The sequence below is a fragment of the Euprymna scolopes genome, chromosome 17, assembly GCF_053919585.1.
Source record: "Euprymna scolopes isolate OS-2025 chromosome 17, ASM5391958v1, whole genome shotgun sequence".
Classification (NCBI taxonomy): domain Eukaryota; kingdom Metazoa; phylum Mollusca; class Cephalopoda; order Sepiida; family Sepiolidae; genus Euprymna; species Euprymna scolopes.
Window position 1 is genome coordinate 120,787,798 of NC_136498.1, and position 19,472 is coordinate 120,807,269.

The window sequence follows — 19,472 nt, forward strand, 5'->3', positions numbered from 1 at the left end:
ATATAAAAAATATGACAACAGATACATTTCAACAACGAACATGTAACAAAAGGGAAAAATAAGTTCTCTGGGGTTGTAACATCGGGCCAATCAGAAAAACATAACTGGTCTGTCTCTGATCTTGTTTGATCTTGTTTGTCAATGAATCAACAAATCTTGGGTTGTCTTTTCAGCAACTTTATTTCCGATGTTTCCCTTTTGGAAAGCTGCCACTGGTCTTGGACTAATGCATTCTGATCCCCTCTACTGGGAGCCATCACCAACTCGATTAACTCTCTCTCACTCCTGATCCTTGACTGTGTCTGCTCTCTCTCGTTTCCGATCTCTGACTGATCAAATCATCATATCCTTTCCCAAAACTCTACCAAAAGTCCACATCACTTTAAAATGACATCCGCGTAAGAGTCGTCAGTCTATTTTAAATTATTGTTTATGTTCTACATTCTTTAATCTATTAAAATATCTTAACATAAATAATTTTCTCTGTAAATATTTATTTTGCTAGGATAACATTCTATTTTTACAAATATTACAACAATCATAACAATCGTCGACTAGCAATACATTCTGGCATTGCCATACTAATATCTAACATAAAGTGAAACACGTTTAACTGATTTATTATTAGTAAGAAAGAAAGAATATATTTGTATAATAAAATATTTCATAACCTCAACCTCATTGCCTTTCAAGACATTTTCTTATCCATTTGTAAAATAGTGCAACCGCAGCCTACGAAGACTGTACTTTTTCTTAACTCACGATTTCCAACAAGGACGATGTTGACTTTTTTTTAGCCAATTTGACTTTTTCAGAGCATAACGAATAAATTTAAAAAGGAAAAGTAATTTGCTTGAATCTCTGTTGACAAACAAGTGTTTCAAAAGCCTGTTGGAAATGTAGGATAGTGGGATGGTGATGTGACCTGACGTATAAGCAAAAACCAAAAAACCAAAGGCCGCATTTCAATTACAAATCTTTGTATATTTATTTATTTTTTGAAATCGATCACACATATAAATTAGTAAACATGTTTAATATAACTGAAATGATAAATACCTTTGATGATTTTGAGAGAAACATCTCTTTTTCAAAAAAAAAAAAACAAAAAAAAAACAGAGTGCCTCTTTTTGGCAAGTTGGAGTCTAACTCTGTCCTGGTGGGGAGGTAAGTAAATAGAAACATTTACATTGCTAGTAAAAACAAGAACACAAATTTATCGCAAAACCTGGAAGACGACTTATTGTATAATTTCATTTAATTTTTTTTTACGGCATAATCACATTGACACACTGGTTCTCGTCAGATCACCAAAGTTTTTTTTTTTTCTTTTTACATAGGCATAACCACTTATCAAGGCCCAGAGACCACTCAAGGATAAGGGTTAAGAGTGTACAGCAGTCAATTGGATAATATAGCCTCTGTCCCATCGACGAAACGTTGCATCCCTCTGCCTGTTCTACAAGTATTTTAATGGTGAATGCTCTGATGAACTGCAAGCACTTGTGCCCCCACAACGTGAACACCCTCGACAGACCCGACAGGCTGCAAAATCCCACCCCTACACTGTAGAGATCCCTAAATGTAAAAGATCTTTCTACTCCAGTAGTTTCTTCCCCAGAGCCGCTAGACTCTGGAATTCCATTCCAGGTTCCTGCTTCCCTAACTGTACTGACATGCAGAGGTTCAAGTGTAATGTGAACCGACATCTTGCTGCCCAAATCCCAACATTGTGCCCCAGTAGTTGCTGCCCCTGATAGTAGCCCCCTACACCAAAGTGGCAATGTGCCTTGTTTGGGGTGAAAATGTAATAAAAAAAAAATAAAAAAAGAAAAAAAAAAAAGAAAAATAGTAATCGTTAATAATGGAAATTTGGTAAAATTAACTGAAGTGCAATGGCTCATCAAGAACTTGTTTACGTTGGACTTGAAGATAACCATATTGTAGTCAGCTGGAAAGTAGGAAAACGGAAGATAATTCCACAGGCGTGCAGTTCTAAGAAAGAAGCTTTGTTCATCGAATCTACGTTTAAGTTTAGGTACAGATAAAGAGGGGGGGGGGAAATTATTGATAGTGTTTTCAGCTAGACGAGTGTTTCTTGTGAAAGTTTAGCGAGGGGGCGACCATAGATTGAAGCTCAGTCATCAACGTTAAGCAGTGTTGAGCCTGGTTAATACCAGATGGGTGACCAATTGGGAATTCTAGGTGCTGTATGTGCTCTCCGCTTATCTCGGCATTTGTTTCCAGTCGTCCTGTACATACACTTCATTTGCCACTGGTATTTAACAATGTCGAGAGGTGTGGTTGGAGATTGCGCTCCTCCTGCCACAAAAATTTTACGCGCAGGCACCCCTTCGTGGGTATCCATAGTCTGTCAAAGACTGAAGGAGCCCTTTTTTCTTTGTTCAGCTTTTGAAGAAGACAAACTGTTGGATGTGGCCTCATCCCATTAGCTATTGATGCTGCTCCCTTACATCTATACCACTTACATCCATACCACGGGGAGAAGTCATTTTTTTTTCTATGTAATACCTCTGCTAGTGCTATTTCGTCATAGACAGCGTTGATGAATTGTTATTTAGTGTGACGATTGATCCAGCAAAAAGTCAGTGGAATCAAAAACGCCAGAAAATCTATATATTTACTTGCATAATTCTTATACATCATAATCATGTCAACACACTGGTTCTCATTAGGCTACTGAAGTTAAGTAAAGTTGAGTCTAGTCAATACCGGATAGGTGATATTTCGGAATACTAGGTGCTGTATGTAGGAGGCTGTTGACAACATTTCCTTGTAAGAACAGCAAAAACCTAATGTTGGCATCTCCCCTGACTGGGATATATATGCGACTGAGGACCACTTGTGAATTTGATATTATACTTCTTACTTCGGGGGAAGCCAGTTCAACTTGCCTACGTTGAATGTCTCTGACATATATAATGCTTATTAAAGGATCATCCCCCTTGATCAAACTCTTTTAAAAAAGGACACTTTATGTAATGTTGCACACTTGTTAACATGTAAACATTCGGGACCCAACACGTTGTAGACTCAGTCGCAAAGGAGACGAAGACAAGCAATAGGAAAGAAATTCAACTTGCTGTTTCAGGTTTTAACAAAAGACCTTTATTCCTCCTCCTATCACCATACGTGATTTCACGTCTCGGCATTGATGTCACCCACGTGTCTCTGACGTGATCGTGATCCTTCTCTCTGACTTCTATCCTCTCTAACGTGATCATCGGTCTCTGACGCATTCTTCTTTTTATAATTTTTTTTCTTTTTCCTTGCTGCGACATCACTTTGCACACGGCTCGGTCATTTGCATAGTTGCCATACACACACCAATGCTCTGTTACATTTATTCATTCAGTCACGTTGCATGCCACAATTTAAGAGAGTCCATCCACAAAGCAATAACTCCAAACCCACTCCAAGATTGACGAAGACGCCTGGAAGGCTAGTTAAAGACATTGGTACATCAAATCCGATGTCAAACCTAGCTTAAGTCTTATGGTGTTCGTCAATGGTCCCAAGATTAGCTACTTATAACTATCTTGGTCACTGTGGACATTCGTGTGTGGTTTGCATTTTTCCTGGATGCTATGTGTTCTATGGGAGGAGCCAGTTGATCCATTCAAGTTGATGTTTATTAAATAGAAGTAGTAATAGCATTTTGAACGTTTTTGTTTAAAAAGCATGACTACATCACTCAACTGATTACATTCATTCTTGGCAATTTCTGAAATCAGACTGAAAGAAATAATGACTGTTCAATCCTATTTTATCGTAAAATTAGCTGGGGGTGCCCGGCATTGCCTGGTCATAAAATATGCTTAAATATATTTTAATTCATGCAGATTTCGTATTTATTATTACAGAGTCAATTCTCTATTGATTATTATATTGTACCTAATATATAGTACTGATTTTAAAACATTTTTTTAAAAAATTCAGCATTCCAGCCACGTTCCCTAATAATAAATAATAGGTCTAAAATGAAACCCTTAAAACTATATGTTAATTTGCACATGCACAAAAATAATAGAAACATGTTGGCAAATTGAAATTAACATTTTCCATTTCAACTTGCCGACATATTTCTGTACGCGTTATCCATCCATCCAAACAAAGATTTTACTCGTTATAAACCATACTTAGTGTATGATTATTATTTCCTGTTAATTTCAGTAACATGTAATTCAAGAGTTTATCGATTAAATATTTACACACAGACACACATACATACATACATATATTGCTTTTTTATATAGATGTGCCTGAATTTTACTTGCTTTATTGGTTATTAATAAGATTCATTGCCAAAATTATTTCCGATGTGAATTAAAATAAAAACAAACAAGTAAAAATGGTTAATAATCTTAACTTATTTATTAAAATCAATTAAAAAAAAAAAAATCAACATGTAAATTAACCATTCACTTTTAAAACGGAATTTAATCCGTTAAGGCTCTGGAACCAAGTGTGTCGGAAAATTTGTATTGCACCTACATAATATGTGTGTACATTGATATTTTTTTCTATGCGATTAATCAACAACAATCATATTTAAATGCGGTAAAAAAAAAAAAAAAAAAAATATCACCCTACATAAATGGAAAATACATTTGAAGAAGGCTGGAGGACACATCAGTCGAAACGTCATATAAATATCAGTGTCGATGAGTAGAGTATTCTAGAGAAAAACAACATAATCTATAAAAAAAAAAAAAAAAAATATTACCTGACGTGCCCTTTTTATTTGAGAGTCACCACTTATCAAGGCCCAAAGGCCACTCGAGGATAAGGGGTAATAGGTGTAAGGTGATCACTGAGACAATAGCTTACTGATCATTATTGGTGGAAATTTGGTAGAATTTGATTATTTAAGAGGCAAGATAGCAAATATTTGTTTAAATTAGACTTGAAGACGATCATGTTATAGTCAGCATGACAGCAGGATCGAATTCCACAGGCAGGCAATTCTAGGAAAGAAGCTTTGTTCATGGAATCTGCGTTCAAATCTAGGTACAAATAGAGAGTAGGAGAAATTGTTGGTAGTTGTTGTAGCTCGACAAGCGCTTTTTGCGAACGCCTGGATTGAAGCTCAGATGAGCACTTGCCATGAAAATAATGATAAAGAAGAGACGGGCTTGCAACGTCTCCTCTGCAGGAAAGAGGTTGTAGGGAAGGTAAAAGGGACACCACCCACCAGGCTTTGCAGCCGATTCTGAACTCTGTCAACGCAGGGTAGGGTGTCTGAACAGGTTTTTGTTTGTTAAATTTTAATATAAAAAAAATATAATAATTAAATGCTTAGAAATTAAAAATTTAAACACATTTTGTTTCTTTTTTTTATTTAGTATTTATTTTGGAGGAATTACTATATAACTATGTTAAAATTACTGAGTTACTGAAAGAATAAGAATTAGTCCTCTTAGCTGATTTTTATTTTAAGGTGATTATATGACGTTTTCGATGTCGGTCAAAACTTATAAATAACATTGATGAATACAGTAGTTAAAAAAAAAAAAAATCTTCTGTTCATCCATTTTCCCCAAAAATTACATGGTGTGACTGGTTTGTTAAATATTAGCATAAAAAATAATTAACAATTTTAAAAATCTAATATTTTAACGTTTTCCCATTTTCTTGTTTAGTATTTATTTTTCACAAATGACTAAATTAATACAATCATAGAAATCAAAACTTGAATGCAATAAAAAAAAAAGAAAAAAAAAAGAGCAAGTCAAGAACAATAACTTTTACTAAAAGAACCAGAGTTGTCTTTCTTAACGTTGGTCGAAGCTTCACATAACGACGACAGTAATTTGGAGAAAATTCTATTAATAAGAACGAGATATTTATGCAGAGAAGATACCGTGCTGAAATAATAAGATTATTATTTAGAAACTCATTCTTAATGTCGGGAGGAAAGAATGTTTTTTAGGCTCTTATTCAGGATTTGTTTTTTATCCAAGGGAGATAACTAGCATAAATAATATTGGTACTTGTACAGTTTAATCAAGACATTAAAAAAAATGAAAATATCGAAAATTGTTTAAATTGTATGTATCCGTTATGGAATGAAGTTCTCCAGAAAAAAATTTCACTTAATTTCATCAAGTAGTTCTTTTTTTATAGCAAAAAAACAATTTGTTATGATACCGAGCAAAAGGTTCGATTTTTAGGAAGAAAAGCTAGTATTAAAGATGGGGAGGGAGTGTCGGCGCTTTACATGAAGTTATCTCCCCGTGGCGTTTATAAAATTCAAACAAAATTTTTTAAAAAATCCAAAATGACTGCCTTCAACGTGCTCTCATAAAAATGTGTTTTTCCACTGTAAAAAAAAACAAAAACTACTCGATCAAATTAAGTGAAATTTTTTTTCGGAGATCTTCAAGTCAAAACTGATATGTACAATATAACCTTTTTTCGATATTTTCATTTTTTAATGTCTTCATTAAACTGTACAAGTACCATAATTTTTTTTGCAGATAATTTAGGACCATTTAAGATGCTGAAATGAAGGAAATAATTTTCTTAAAAGTTCCATCTTGTCAGGACACTAAAAATGAAGATTTTTGATATAAATTATAAAGTTCATCTTTCGAACAACGCCAAATTTTCTTTATTTCTAATTTTCTTATATTAAATGCAGCATAGACCGAACAGATGCAACACTTGTGTACTCCTTGTTTTTTTTTTTGTAAAAGAGACAAAAAGTAAATTAACTATAATTTTTTTCGAATTACAAAATATTTTATCTTAAGCATTTTTCATATTAAAAAATGAAATTTACGAATTTTCTTTATTTTTTATAAAAAACGTTCATCATAAATGTTTATTTTTTGAAGTAGGCACACATTTTTCATTGGCTAATTGAAAAACAACTTCTTCATTGTTGGCTGTTCAAAAGATGACTTCTTCCTTTTCAGCATCCTAACAAAATGAATTTGTCAGTATATATTAGATTTCTGGAAAATAAAATTTCTTCGTACCCAAAAAGAAGTTTGTTTTCTTCTACTGAACATTTCAGCATCCTAATCAGGTCTAAATTTTCTGCAAAAAAATATTTTCTTAATAAATGCTAGTTATCTCCCTTGGATAAAGACCAAATCCTGAATAAGCGCCGTTTTTACTTTCACCTAAGAATTTAATAAACAAGTGACTAAATAAAGATGGCTACTGTGTTCATAATTGGTACTTATATCAAATTAAAGAGGCTGATAACTTTTATTAAATTTTTTTTACGCAAATAGATCAAAAATGAATAGAAAAGAAACACATGTTAACCGTATTTCCTTTAAAATAATGGTACTAATGCAGAGAAGGTACCATGCTTAAATAATAACGTTATTTTTTTAGAAATCCATTCTTAACATGGGGAGGAGAGAAGGGGGTGCTTTGCAACTATTCTGTAGTTTCACCTAACAATTTAATAAACACAAGATAACCTAAAACTTTGAAAATACTTGTTGAAAAATAGCATGGAACCTTCTCTGCCCAAATACTGAAAATGGAAAAGTTCTTTTGAATTTAAAATTTAAAAAATCAAGTAAAAAAGATAACCAAATTCAATTATCGTTAAAAAATCAACAAAAAATTCAACATAAGTTTAAAAGGGATAAAAACAACATGTAAATTTATCTAGGATGTGACATTATGGTTAACACACTCGACCATAGGACATATGGTCTGAGGTTCGAACGAATCCTAGAACAGTCAAGCTATGCTGATGAGTGGTGGTACTGCAAAACACATATTCATAGATTTTATCTTTTTATGTAAAATAATAAATAAATAATATTTATGTCCAAAATATATGGACGATTTTTTAAGGAAAATTATTTTCTCAGATCCCCAAGATTAGAGACAATAGTAACCGAATTCAATTACCATTAAAAAAATCAGCAACAACAAAAAAAAAATCGACACGAGTAAAAAAAAGATGTTACTTTTTTTAAAAATATGAAATGTTTATCATTTATGAGAAAGAATATTCTACCTGAAAAAAATTTTAAACTAAAGTTAAAAAAAATTTAAATTTAAGTTTTTGAAAAATTCAAACTAAACTTTAAAAAAATAGTTTTTAAAAATTTTTAAACTAAAGCTTTAAAAAAAATTTAAACTAAAGTTTAAAAAACTTAAACTAAAGTTAAAAAAAAAAATGAAACTAAAGTTAAAAAAATTTTTTACTAAAAAAAAATTAAAGATTTATAACATTTTTTGCTTGATTCTATTGTTAAATTCTTTCCCTAAAAAATTGTGTGAGTTTGTTTCGTTAAATTTTAATATTAACACAAAAAAATTAATGACAAATTTAGAAATTTTAAATTCATGCACATTTTTGTCTTTTTCTGATGATAGTAATTCCTAAAAAATAAATACTAACTCATCATAATCCTCAAAATGAAAACTGCTTAAACTGTGCAGTTTTAAAAAATAGATTAACTAAAAGCTTATCACAGGCGCAGATACTGCACTCTGATCTGAGGCTAGCAGTATCTGGGAAAATTGACGTTTCGATTTTAGGCAAAGAGAAGACAGGTATTACAGTTTGATCAGAGACAGAAGTACCAACGTGTGCATAAAAATAACGCTGTCAGTTTTTCTTTATTAAGGTCATTTGAAATAATAAGGACGCAGTTAAAAATTTCTCATTTTCTTTGATTAACGGACAAAACTGAACCATTGTAGTCGGCTTTAGTCTCTTAAGATTCAATTCAGAAATTATTACTAGCATTTCAGCCCGGCGTTGCCCGGGTGTTTGGAGGTGTATGTTCAGCAGAAAAAAAAAAAAGGTCAATTTTTTTAACTTTGACCCCTATTATGACCCCTTAACATTTATTGCTTTGGACTCAAATTAAGTTATTAAGTTAGATCCATGTCCAAGGAACCTATATCTAAAATTTCAAGTGTTTAGACCCAAAATTGGCGGAGGAGTTTGGTAAAGTTTTCAAAAGGTCAAATCGTTGAACTTTGACCCCTTAACAGCCAAATTTCTGGCTGAAAACCGATTACAAAGATTTTCCCAAAATCTCAGTACCCTGTATATCAATTTTCGAGTCTGTAGACTGAAAATTGACAGAGATATTGTGTAGGGAAATGTACACAGACAGACACACACACAGACACTTTCATTTTTATAGATATATAGCTTTTGTTTGAAAAAATTCAAAATCATACACCTTCAACCATTTTAAAAGATTATTATTCTAATATATAAAATAATGTTGGTCAGATTTCCAAAGTTGGACCTAGATAACAGTTAAGCTGACAAATTATTATTTGATTCTGATTAACCAACTTTCATTTGTTATTGTTATAAATGTTATTTGCAATAGGCTCATATATTTTGCTAGAATTTATTTAAAAACATACTTAATTCGAGTTAGAAGTTTTCTAACATTTATAAATTCTTAAATAGTCACCTTAAGAGAAAAATCAGCTAAGGAGAATAATGCTTATTCTTCCTACAAGAGCTATCGTTCCATACTTACTTTTTTTTCGTTCAAGGTTTACTAACATGTTCCTTATTTTTTTTTTTTATGAAAGTAAAACTCAATTTGATGTATTATTGACCCATTCAGTTTTTTTTTTTTAATTTCAATTTGTTCTTATTAAATCTAGTTCATTTTTTTTAAATTTCATTACTGAACATAAAAAAGGTGTGATTATAAGATAAAGAAATACTTTACTTGCTTTGCCACTTTATTGTAATTTCACAGTATTGCCAATTATTAAAAGCAAAGCATAATGTCTTTTAGTATAAAACAAGATGGCTGATACTCAGAAAGGCAAGAGTTATCTGCCCGTGTTTATCCATTTATGTTTATTTTTTTTATATATATTTTATTTTATTTATTATTTTATTTTAAATGAAACAAACACTTACATGTTATTTAGAACGAGGTGTTCCTCGGTTAATTTTGGACCAATTTTAATAATGAGAAAATCATATTAAATTTTAAGTTTAAAATCGTCACCTTAAAAGAAAGATCAGCTATAAAGAATAACTCTTAATTTTTTTTTTTTAATAAATGTTACCATTACTTACTTGCTTTTTTTTTTTCGTTCAAGGTTTGCTAACAGTTATGTTTCCTAAATTTTTTTTTTATAAAAGTAAAAGTTAATTTCATGGATTATTGAGTTATTCCTTTTTTTTTCTTTTTTATTTATATTTCGGTTTGTTCTATCAAAATTAAAACTAGGTTCATTTTTTTTTTTTTTTTTTTTTTGCTTCGATACTGAACACAACAAAAAAATAGGTTTGGTTATAGACCATAGAAATATTTACAAAAACAAATTTGAACAAAATGACTCCCAGATAACGCCGAATTCTTACAGTTAGTTAATAGATGAAAAACAAAATGTCCAGTGTGTTTTCATCATGGCCTTCAAAATTTGAAGATGATTTCTAACTGGCGGATAAAACGTAAATTTTTACTACGTCCCTATCATATCAAAGAACTGGTATTATACAGGTTTAGCATGAGCAAATTAAAAAAGTTGAGAGGGGGGGGGGTCGAGGTCAAAAAGTAATTTTCTGACTTTAATTAAACTTTAAAACGCAGCATTATGTTTTTCACCCCCACCCCCCATCTGATTTAAAGCAAAAGGTTCATTTTGACTGCACCCCTATCATATCAAAGAACTGTTATTATACAGGTTTGAATCAGCAAGTTAAACAATGGACAGGAGGTGGGGAGGGCATAGATGGGTGGGATTGCAGATGTGGATTGGTGGTGGCGGTATAAATATTATTATTCTATGCATTTTCTGGTTTTGGAGGGTTATGCTTCTCGGAGTTTCTCGACTATGCAGATTCGTTTTCTTTAGCAGCAGCAGCTTTATAGTTAATATCGTCATCTTTAGTGACTACGACGTTGTCTTTGTTGTCGTTATCATCATCGTCATCAACATCGTCATCAACTGTTAGATGTGTTCTTGCTCTTCGTCTCGTCAAATTGTCTTCTTCATCGTTAGAAGTTTCGACATTTGGCAGAAGGGGGATCAGCAGTTTCTGGGAAAGACAGTCGGTCGATCGTGATGGACGCGGGTTGCGTGAACATCTACAATAGAAAAGAAGGTAGGTGAGGGGGGGAGAGAATAAAATTCGTTTTTGGATAGAAGAAAAAAAAAATTAAAACAATATAAAATTTTCTATTAAAAGCGTTGAATATAGAAATTTCTTGAGTGTTAAGTCATTCTTGAAATTGAAAAATTTTGTTCCAAACAGTATGTCAAGGTCCCCTGCCAGGGAGTCACCATTTTAGGTAATTACCAGGGTAACATTTTGGGGTTTTGCTTTAGTTGGTTGGTTGGTTGGTGTTTTACGGCATATCAACCCTTTTCGGGTTATTTAATGCCGAATTCAAAGATTTTGAAGAAAAATTTTTTTAATAGAATATATTTGTTGTTTTCACGTCGGTTTCTATTTAACCCATAGTTGGGACCCTAACAGGTACTACCACTCCGGGTCAGAGTGGACCTGGGAGCAATGGTAATTAAAGGGTGGCTCCACACTCCCCAAAGCCCACAAGCTGGGGCCTCACCACTGGATATAGTTTAAGGTCATATCCAGGACCCCCATTGAGGGACTTTTATCCTCTGCAGGGGGACGGTCGGCGTATTCTAATGCCCCACCGACAGGGCCGTTTTGCTTAGGGTCTTTATAACGGGAGAAAGACGAGAGATATGTTGCAGAAAAAGAATAAAACAAAACAAAAAATTAAGAGGCGTACATGTTACACGAAAGATATTTAGGAATATGTGTTTAGGAATAGAGAATTGTAGCAATAGAAGGAATAGAAGGAATTCATGATTATTAAGAGTTCTTGTAGAGCAAACAAAAAAGTTTTCAGTTGAGATATAGGAGAGTTCTGATCTCGACAGTTTTAGTGCCATGTGTCGTCGTATGAGTCTGAAATATTATATCAAAACTTCTCCGTTCAATTATATGAATTATATTTTCTTCATTAAAAATTATTTAAAAAAAAGTGTTCAAAGGTTGAAGGTTGTTTGTTTTATGGCATATCAACCCTTTTCAGGTTATTTAATGCTGAATCCAAAGATTTTGAAGAAAATATTTTTTAATAGAATATATTTGTTGTTTTCAAGTTGGTTTCTATTTAACCCATAGTTGGGACCCTAACAGGTACTACCACTTCGGGTCAGAGTGAACCTGGGAGCAATGGCAATTAAAGGGTGGCTTCACACTCCCCAAAGCCTGCAAGCTGGGGGCTCACCATCGGATATAGTTTAAGGTCATATCCAAGACCTTTAAGTTAGGAAGCCAGTTGAGAAGTGGGAGTGTAGAAAACAAAAGGGGGGAAGGAAAGGAGACTATTGTTTTTGTTTTGGGCTTTGCAAAACATGACTTAGTTGTGCAAATAATTAAAAAGTAAAAAACAAAAACAGAAAGGTGTTAATGTAGGTGCATTTGTGTCAGGGAGTTATCTTCTGACAGACTGATCTGGTTGCACCAGAAAAAGAGTGTTCACTGCTTTGTATGTTATTAGAAAGGAATTGAAAGACTGTTTAAATGTGTATGTATGTGTTTTTATGTATGCATGTGTTTTTATGTATGCATGTGTTTTTATGTATGTATGTATTTTTATGTATGTATTTTTATGTATGTATGTATTTTTATGTATGTATGTGTTTTTATGTATGTATGTGTTTTTATGTATGTATGTATTTTTATGTATGTATGTATTTTTATGTATGTATGTGTTTTATGCATGTTTGTGTTTTTATGTATGTTTGTGTTTTTATGTATGTATGTGTTTTTATGTATGCATGTGTTTTTATGTATGCATGTGTTTTTATGTATGCATGTGTTTTTATGTATGCATGTGTTACTTGTATGTGTTCATTAAGTTGCGATGGATTTTAGTCATCTTTTTAGTGCACAACAGCCCCCCCCCCAGATGGTGCACTGTTACATGTGTGCTGTCAATTCTGGATTCAAGTATGGAAGCGTGGGAAAAGAAACAGATTCAACCTTTTTATTTACTTCGTCATCTCCTCAGCTTGCCTGAAACATGATGTATGATTGGGCAAGTTGGGAGGTCAGCGCTGGGCCTGCACCAATCAGATTTAAGCTTGCAGATGAAAGATATTTAACTATTAAATCTGCGAAACATCTTCGTTGGTGTAACCGCAAAAAAAAAAAAAAAAAAAAAAAAAGAATTAATCGTGTTACCATCAGCAGAAATGTAGTTGTCTTCTCATTTTGATATGAAAAGATAAGAAAAATGATTGGTCCATCCTTATCTCATATATGGGGATAACCGTACACACTAGATGATGTCATCATCAAATAAGTTATAGGGAGGAAATACTTTGTCTAGATGATATGATTAATGAATGCATTCTGGAAATATTGTTAAAATTAAATTGTATGATATTGGAATAATTTTACTCTTGAGTGTAGAGTAACTTTTTAAATCGAAACATGTAGTTCCAAGCAGAAAAGAATGGCAGCATGGATTTGGTTTAGAGAAGTTTTTTTGCCAAACATAGATTTAATCCAATCATGATTGACAGAAATGTAGTGGTGTTCTTGTTTGGACACGGGAAGATAACATTGGATAATTCAACAAGATTCAATCGCTTTATAAAGTTGTTCTGGCATCTGATTGCTCTGTTCTTATCGAACGCAGCTATAAATAGAATCGCCCAAATTTATAGAGGCATATCCTTTACATAACGTCAAAAATATTGCAACATTTACATGTTCACTTGGAACATTTTCTGCAAAAAGTGTATATGGGAGGGAGGGAGAAGGAAGAAAACAAAAAGAAAAGGTGTCTATTTTTATGCTGTCTGTATCCCTATTATTTACTTCTTTCATATCTGTTGTATTGTTTCTCTTTCCTGTCTATTTCTAAAGATCTTTGGTTCATTCATTGTATTAACTGGATTTTTTCGGACTACTATTCTCATCTTGAGTGTCATTTTCTGTTATGGGATTAAATGGTAATAAACGAAGGAACACAGGATTTTTAGGAACGAAACATGTATTCATATATATTACAGGCAAAGTGAGTTGTGTAATACCATTCCTCAACAGTCAAGTCTGAGCACCCGACCTACTTGGTCGCATGCCAATTTCAGAATGCCGGGCACTGGTACTTGATACCGGAAGTGACATCATCAGAGGAAGTGACGTCATGAGATAATCCATTAATCCCATGGAGGGGCGGGCTCTCCAACATTTTCACAATTACTTACAACCTCTATCCAGTTATGGCTGACAGAACGAAAGCATGCTACCGCCATGAAGTAAATAAAGGGTTTTGTTCAAAATTTCATCCAAATTCCCAAGTTTGATAGAAACATTCCTGAATTCGACAATATGCACCTGAAGAAGTCCGGAAGTTACATCAACCGAAATATGAAAATGACACTCAAGATGAAAACACTAGATCAAAGAATCCAAATAATACAAATAGCTAATCCTCATCTCAAAAATTCTGAAACATAAAAATAAAAAGGAATAATCACAGTTTAAGGGTGCCGCAAAACCATGATTATTTTGCTCCGATACTTCACTTGTCTTTTAAGGTTACTGTACTTTTATTTTGGAGTGTTGCGATCTGAATGTTCTGAATTCTGAATTTTGCGATCTGGTTCAACAGTTTAAATTAAAAACAAATACCCCAGCACTTGCTAAAAACACACACCACAGTCAGAAAACAAGCCAGTGAGTACTCTTCCTCCCAACCCACATTTATTTCATTACAAACTAAATTCAACCAGAATGCATTTTGATTCATACAGACATTTTGTTATTCATGTAGATTTAATCAGAAAATATTCAAGGAGTTTAAAATCGTGCAAGTTTATTTTGGCTTTTTTTTTTTTTTTTAAATTTTCTCATCTTTCTGTTTTCGCTGGGCATGGAGTATCCTGCCAGATGTTAGACATTCACCTGCTATTTTAGAAACTCCAACCGAGAGCTCTTTCTAAAATTCTAACTGTCCTTTTAAACGTAATTATTTGTATCTGTCTTGCACTTGGTTCTCCGGGTATATTTGCTAGGCAGTTTTTGAAATTCTTCCGACAGACACGTTTTTGGTGCAAAAAATTATATTACAAAAAAAATTTTTAAATTATATGACAAAAAAAATTTTTTTTTAATTATATTACAAAAAAAAAATTATATGACAAGATATTTTTAAAATGACAAAAATATTATAAAGTTATGATAAAAAATAATATTACTAAAAAATTTTAAATTATGACAAAAATAAAAAAAAATAAATGTGATAAAAATTATATTGCAAATAAATTATATGACAAAAAAATTATATTACAAAAATTTTAAAAATTACGACTAAAAATATAAAAAATTATATGATAAAAAATTATTAAAAAAATTTTTTTTAAATTATATTACAAAAAAAAGTGTATGACAAAAAAATTAAGAAATTACATAAAAATTTTTTAAATTATCACAAAAAATATAAAAAATTATATAATAAAATTTTTTTTTAATTATATTACAAAATTGTGTGCCTTGTTTGGTGGGAAATAACAGTATATAAAAAAAAAAAATCGCTGACTGGCATTTCATGTAAACTTTGTCACAAGAATATTTTGTATTTCATATTCACATGACAATTATGGACTTTTTCTGCTCCCCAAAAGAACATTTTAATACATGCTTGGGTTCTTGTCTATAACGGGGCCAAAAAAAAAACTTTTTTATAAGAAACATTTAGAAAAAAATCTTTATAATGCACATACTTGTCACTGCATGCAAATGTCATATTCCAAAAATCACGTAAATCGATCAAGTAGTTTTTTTTTTATTTAAGAAAATCTAATATTATCAGATGTTTTATCGAAGCTTTGCTACACGTCATCTTGTTTGAGAGATAATGACACTAACGACCGTTGGCGGAAATATGGTGGAAGTATGGGTCAACAAGGGTAGACGATCGACTATTTTTAGTTTTTTTTTCTTAATGAATTAACTTATTTAATAAATAACAAGAAACACTCGTCTAGCTGTAAACACTATCAATAATTTCCCCCACTCTTTATCTGTGCCTAAACCTAAACATAGATTCCATGAACAAAGCTTCTTTCTTAGAACTGCACGCCTGTGGAATTGTCTTCCGTTTTCCTGCTTTCCGGCTGACTACAATATGGTTGTGTTCAAGTCTAAGGTAAATAAGTTCTTGATGAGCCGTTCCATATAAGTTATTAAATTTACCAAATTTTCATTACTAATGATTACTATATTGACCAACTTCTACTGTACACTCTTTAACCCTTATCCTTGAGTGGCCTCTGGGCCTTGATAATGTGGTGATACCTTTGTAAAAAAAAAAAATAAATAAATAAATTGACTTCTTTTAATAAAGAGAATATGGAAAACACTAGTTTTTTTGTTCGTCTGAAAACAGACTTTAATTCAAAAAATGTTTCATTATGTTAATTTATTATTTTTTATTTGTATTATAAAAAAGTGTTTTCGACATTTAAGAAAAAAAAAAAAAAATTTAAAATAGTTGATGGTTCAATGTTCACTTAATAAAGTCTATTAAAAAAAAAACTGTTTTAGACATTCTTGTTATGTTAATTTCTAATTTTGTATTTTTTTTAATTAAAAAAATGTTTCATTATGTTAATTTATTATTTTTTATTTGTATTATAAAAAAGTGTTTTCGACATTTAAGAAAAAAAAAAAAAACTTAAAATAGTTGATGGTTCAATGTTCACTTAATAAAGTCTATTAAAAACAAAAACTGTTTTAGACATTCTCGTTATGTTAATTTCTAATTTTGTATTTGTTTTAATTAAAAAAATGTTTCATTATGTTAATTTATTTTTTATTTATGTATTATAAAAAAGTGTTCCGACATTTAAGAAAAAACCCCTAAAAATATAATATAATATGACATTTTCATGCAGTGACAAGTACGTACATTATAAAGATTTTTTCAAATGTTTCTTATAAAAAAGTTTTTTTTTGGCCTCGTGATAGACAAGAACCCATGCTTGTATTACAGACATGAATTGCTTCAGTTCCATAAATATAAAAGCGAAAATGTCTGTGTGTGTGTGTGTGTGTGTATATATATGCTTGTGTGTGCGCACGCATGTGTGCATGTGTCTGTCAAAAACTTGACAGACGCATTGGACTGTGACAAAATTGATATCATTAGAAAGATCAATCTCTCGGATGAAAAATATCTAAAAAATTAGCCAAAAAGATTAATTCTGTGCTGGTCAACTGGTCCATTTTTTGCAAGGAGGGAGTCACTTCATGCATCAACATTTTTGCAAGTAATATGCCTACCAATCTCAACGTAAGGTTATAAAACGTTATTTTGAAGGACCACAATGTGATAAGTGGCCGAGACAGCTAATGCATTAGTCTTTTTTTACCTCATTTCTCCTCTTTCGTTACACGTTCGAGCCTACCTGCCTACTGCGGCTAATGTTGTTTTTTGCGCTCCCATGGGTATTTGCTGCTATTTTGATAGTAAACATTTTTTTTATGGTTGCCCAATATCCTAGGGCAGTTGTGTGTGTGTGTTTGTATGTAAAGCTAACACTCTGAAACTACAAAACAAATACCTACAAAGTTGGTATTTTCTTGATCAGCACTGCTCCAGATGTATAATAACCAAAATTTAGAAAACAGTATTCATTATTTGACCCTAAGTTGGCACAAATTTCGTCAGGAGTGTGTGTGGGGGGGGGGGGCTGTTTTTCAGCCACCAACTAAAGCAAAGTAAATTTTTTTTTTCATGGAGTTAATTCCCTTATGCTGACGCATTCCTCAAATTATCTGTGTGTATGTGCGTGCTATTGTCCTGTCCAGAGAAAGAGGAATAGACTGGACAAAGAAAAAAAGGAGTTCAGAGAGGAAGGGGAGGGGAAATGGAGTGGGGATGTAGATATAAATATGTTACACTTTTGTCCCGGGCAACAGCGAGTAGCCCTGCTAGTTTGTCTATTATGTTAATGCTATTCTTTCAGCATATTGTGTTTATTGTTGACTGTTTTCTAAAAACTCAAAGCGAAGTACGAGGCGGGTTACCCAACATTTTTTATCTTTTTTTTTACTCGTGTTCGAACGAGGAAAAATATTTCGTTTATACTTGTTTGATGATGCATTCCTTCAGTAACAGGCCAAAGTCAGCCGATAACAGAGGGTATATTGGTGAGGAGGTTGACCACATGTCATAGTACTGGTCTGGATATAATAGCAGTAGAGGACAAATGAATATTTTTCGCTTTCAAGATTAAACTGTAAAGAAGAAAAATCTTCTCAACACAAAAGGGATCAAAGAAGAAGTAGACTTCTGTCAGACTGCTGAAGGTGGTTGATTTAGACATGCTATCCGAATATGTTTAGATATGAAAACACGGACTTAGCAAGATGTTTAAGAGATAGGAGTGTTGGTGAGATAGAAACAGTGGACAATAAAAGGTTGTTACTAATGCGATTAAACTGAAAAGGAGAAAAAAAGAAAACATCTTGGTGCCTTAATAATCGGAAGAAAAAGGAAGTAGATTTCTGAGTTATGCTTTTTAATATGGACTAGTAGAGGGACACCCGGTGTTGCCTGGTTGTTAAATAATAATAATTAATAAATAAAAAAAAAAAACGGGACCTGGGTGCCATTTTATAGTGTTATTAAAAGAAAAAAAAAATGCTGTGTGGTGGATGGGTGTAAGAAAGTTGAAAATTTTAAAAGATAGGAAAGAGGAAAAAAAATGCTGTTAGCTGGGCATTAATTTGCTAAACTGAAGTTTGTAAGTGAACACTTTATCGATTGGACCACTATGACACAAATGTTATGACGTTACAAATTTAGCTTTTTAAAATGAAACAATGAATCGATTGTTCATGCATGCGCAATTAACAAATAGCATCAAAACTAAAGTTTTTATTTGAAACCCCCCCCCCCTCAAACAAACCAACATTTCTACGTGAAATAATTAACAATTTTTTTCTAATCTTTGACTCTTTCTAATGATACCACATTCGTGCTGTTTCGATGTCGATGACAAAATTTTTTAGCGGACATACAAACACACACACAGAGAGCTGCGATTTATATAATAGAAAAGGAAAATAGATTTCCAAGTTATGCCTTTTAATATGGATGACCGCATGGTTAAACCAACCAATGGTTAATGGTGCCACTGTCATAGGAGTCTGGTACTCTGCGAATTGGGGAAACAGTAACCCTCACCCCCCACCTCTCAACCACGATAACAAAAAATGAAACTAACCTTGAACTTTCCTGAAGCAAAGATGTACTCCTTTGACATGTCTCTCGCTCCCGTGATCCAAACAGGATTTCTCGTTTATCATTTTCCAAAAGGATATCATCCCTACAGAAAGAGAGGGGGGGAAAAAAAAGAAAAAGAAAACTCTTATCAATTAATTCTAGACAATTTTTTTTAAAAGATTGTAGAGACAGGATAATAAT

At 32.3% G+C, this 19,472-nt stretch overlaps 1 protein-coding gene across 9 annotated transcripts in view; it reads right to left on the reverse strand.

The window, feature by feature from the left end:
- Window positions 1–10,595: 10,595 nt before the first annotated feature.
- LOC145296946 (choline-phosphate cytidylyltransferase A-like) overlaps window positions 10,596–19,472 on the reverse strand; it is a 241,808-nt gene continuing 232,931 nt past the window's right edge. For 8 of the 9 annotated variants that reach the window (XM_080143162.1, XM_080143157.1, XM_080143159.1 and 5 more), the window contains 2 exons: window positions 19,273–19,374; window positions 10,596–11,078 (listed from right to left, as the gene is read on the reverse strand). In XM_080143162.1, coding sequence (XP_079999288.1) covers window positions 10,823–11,078; window positions 19,273–19,374 — 358 coding nt within the window. In that variant the 3' untranslated portion in view covers window positions 10,596–10,822. Of the gene's footprint in view, window positions 11,079–14,958; window positions 15,091–19,272; window positions 19,375–19,472 lie in introns of those variants that run through there. The other variant, XM_080143166.1, reaches the window with a different exon arrangement.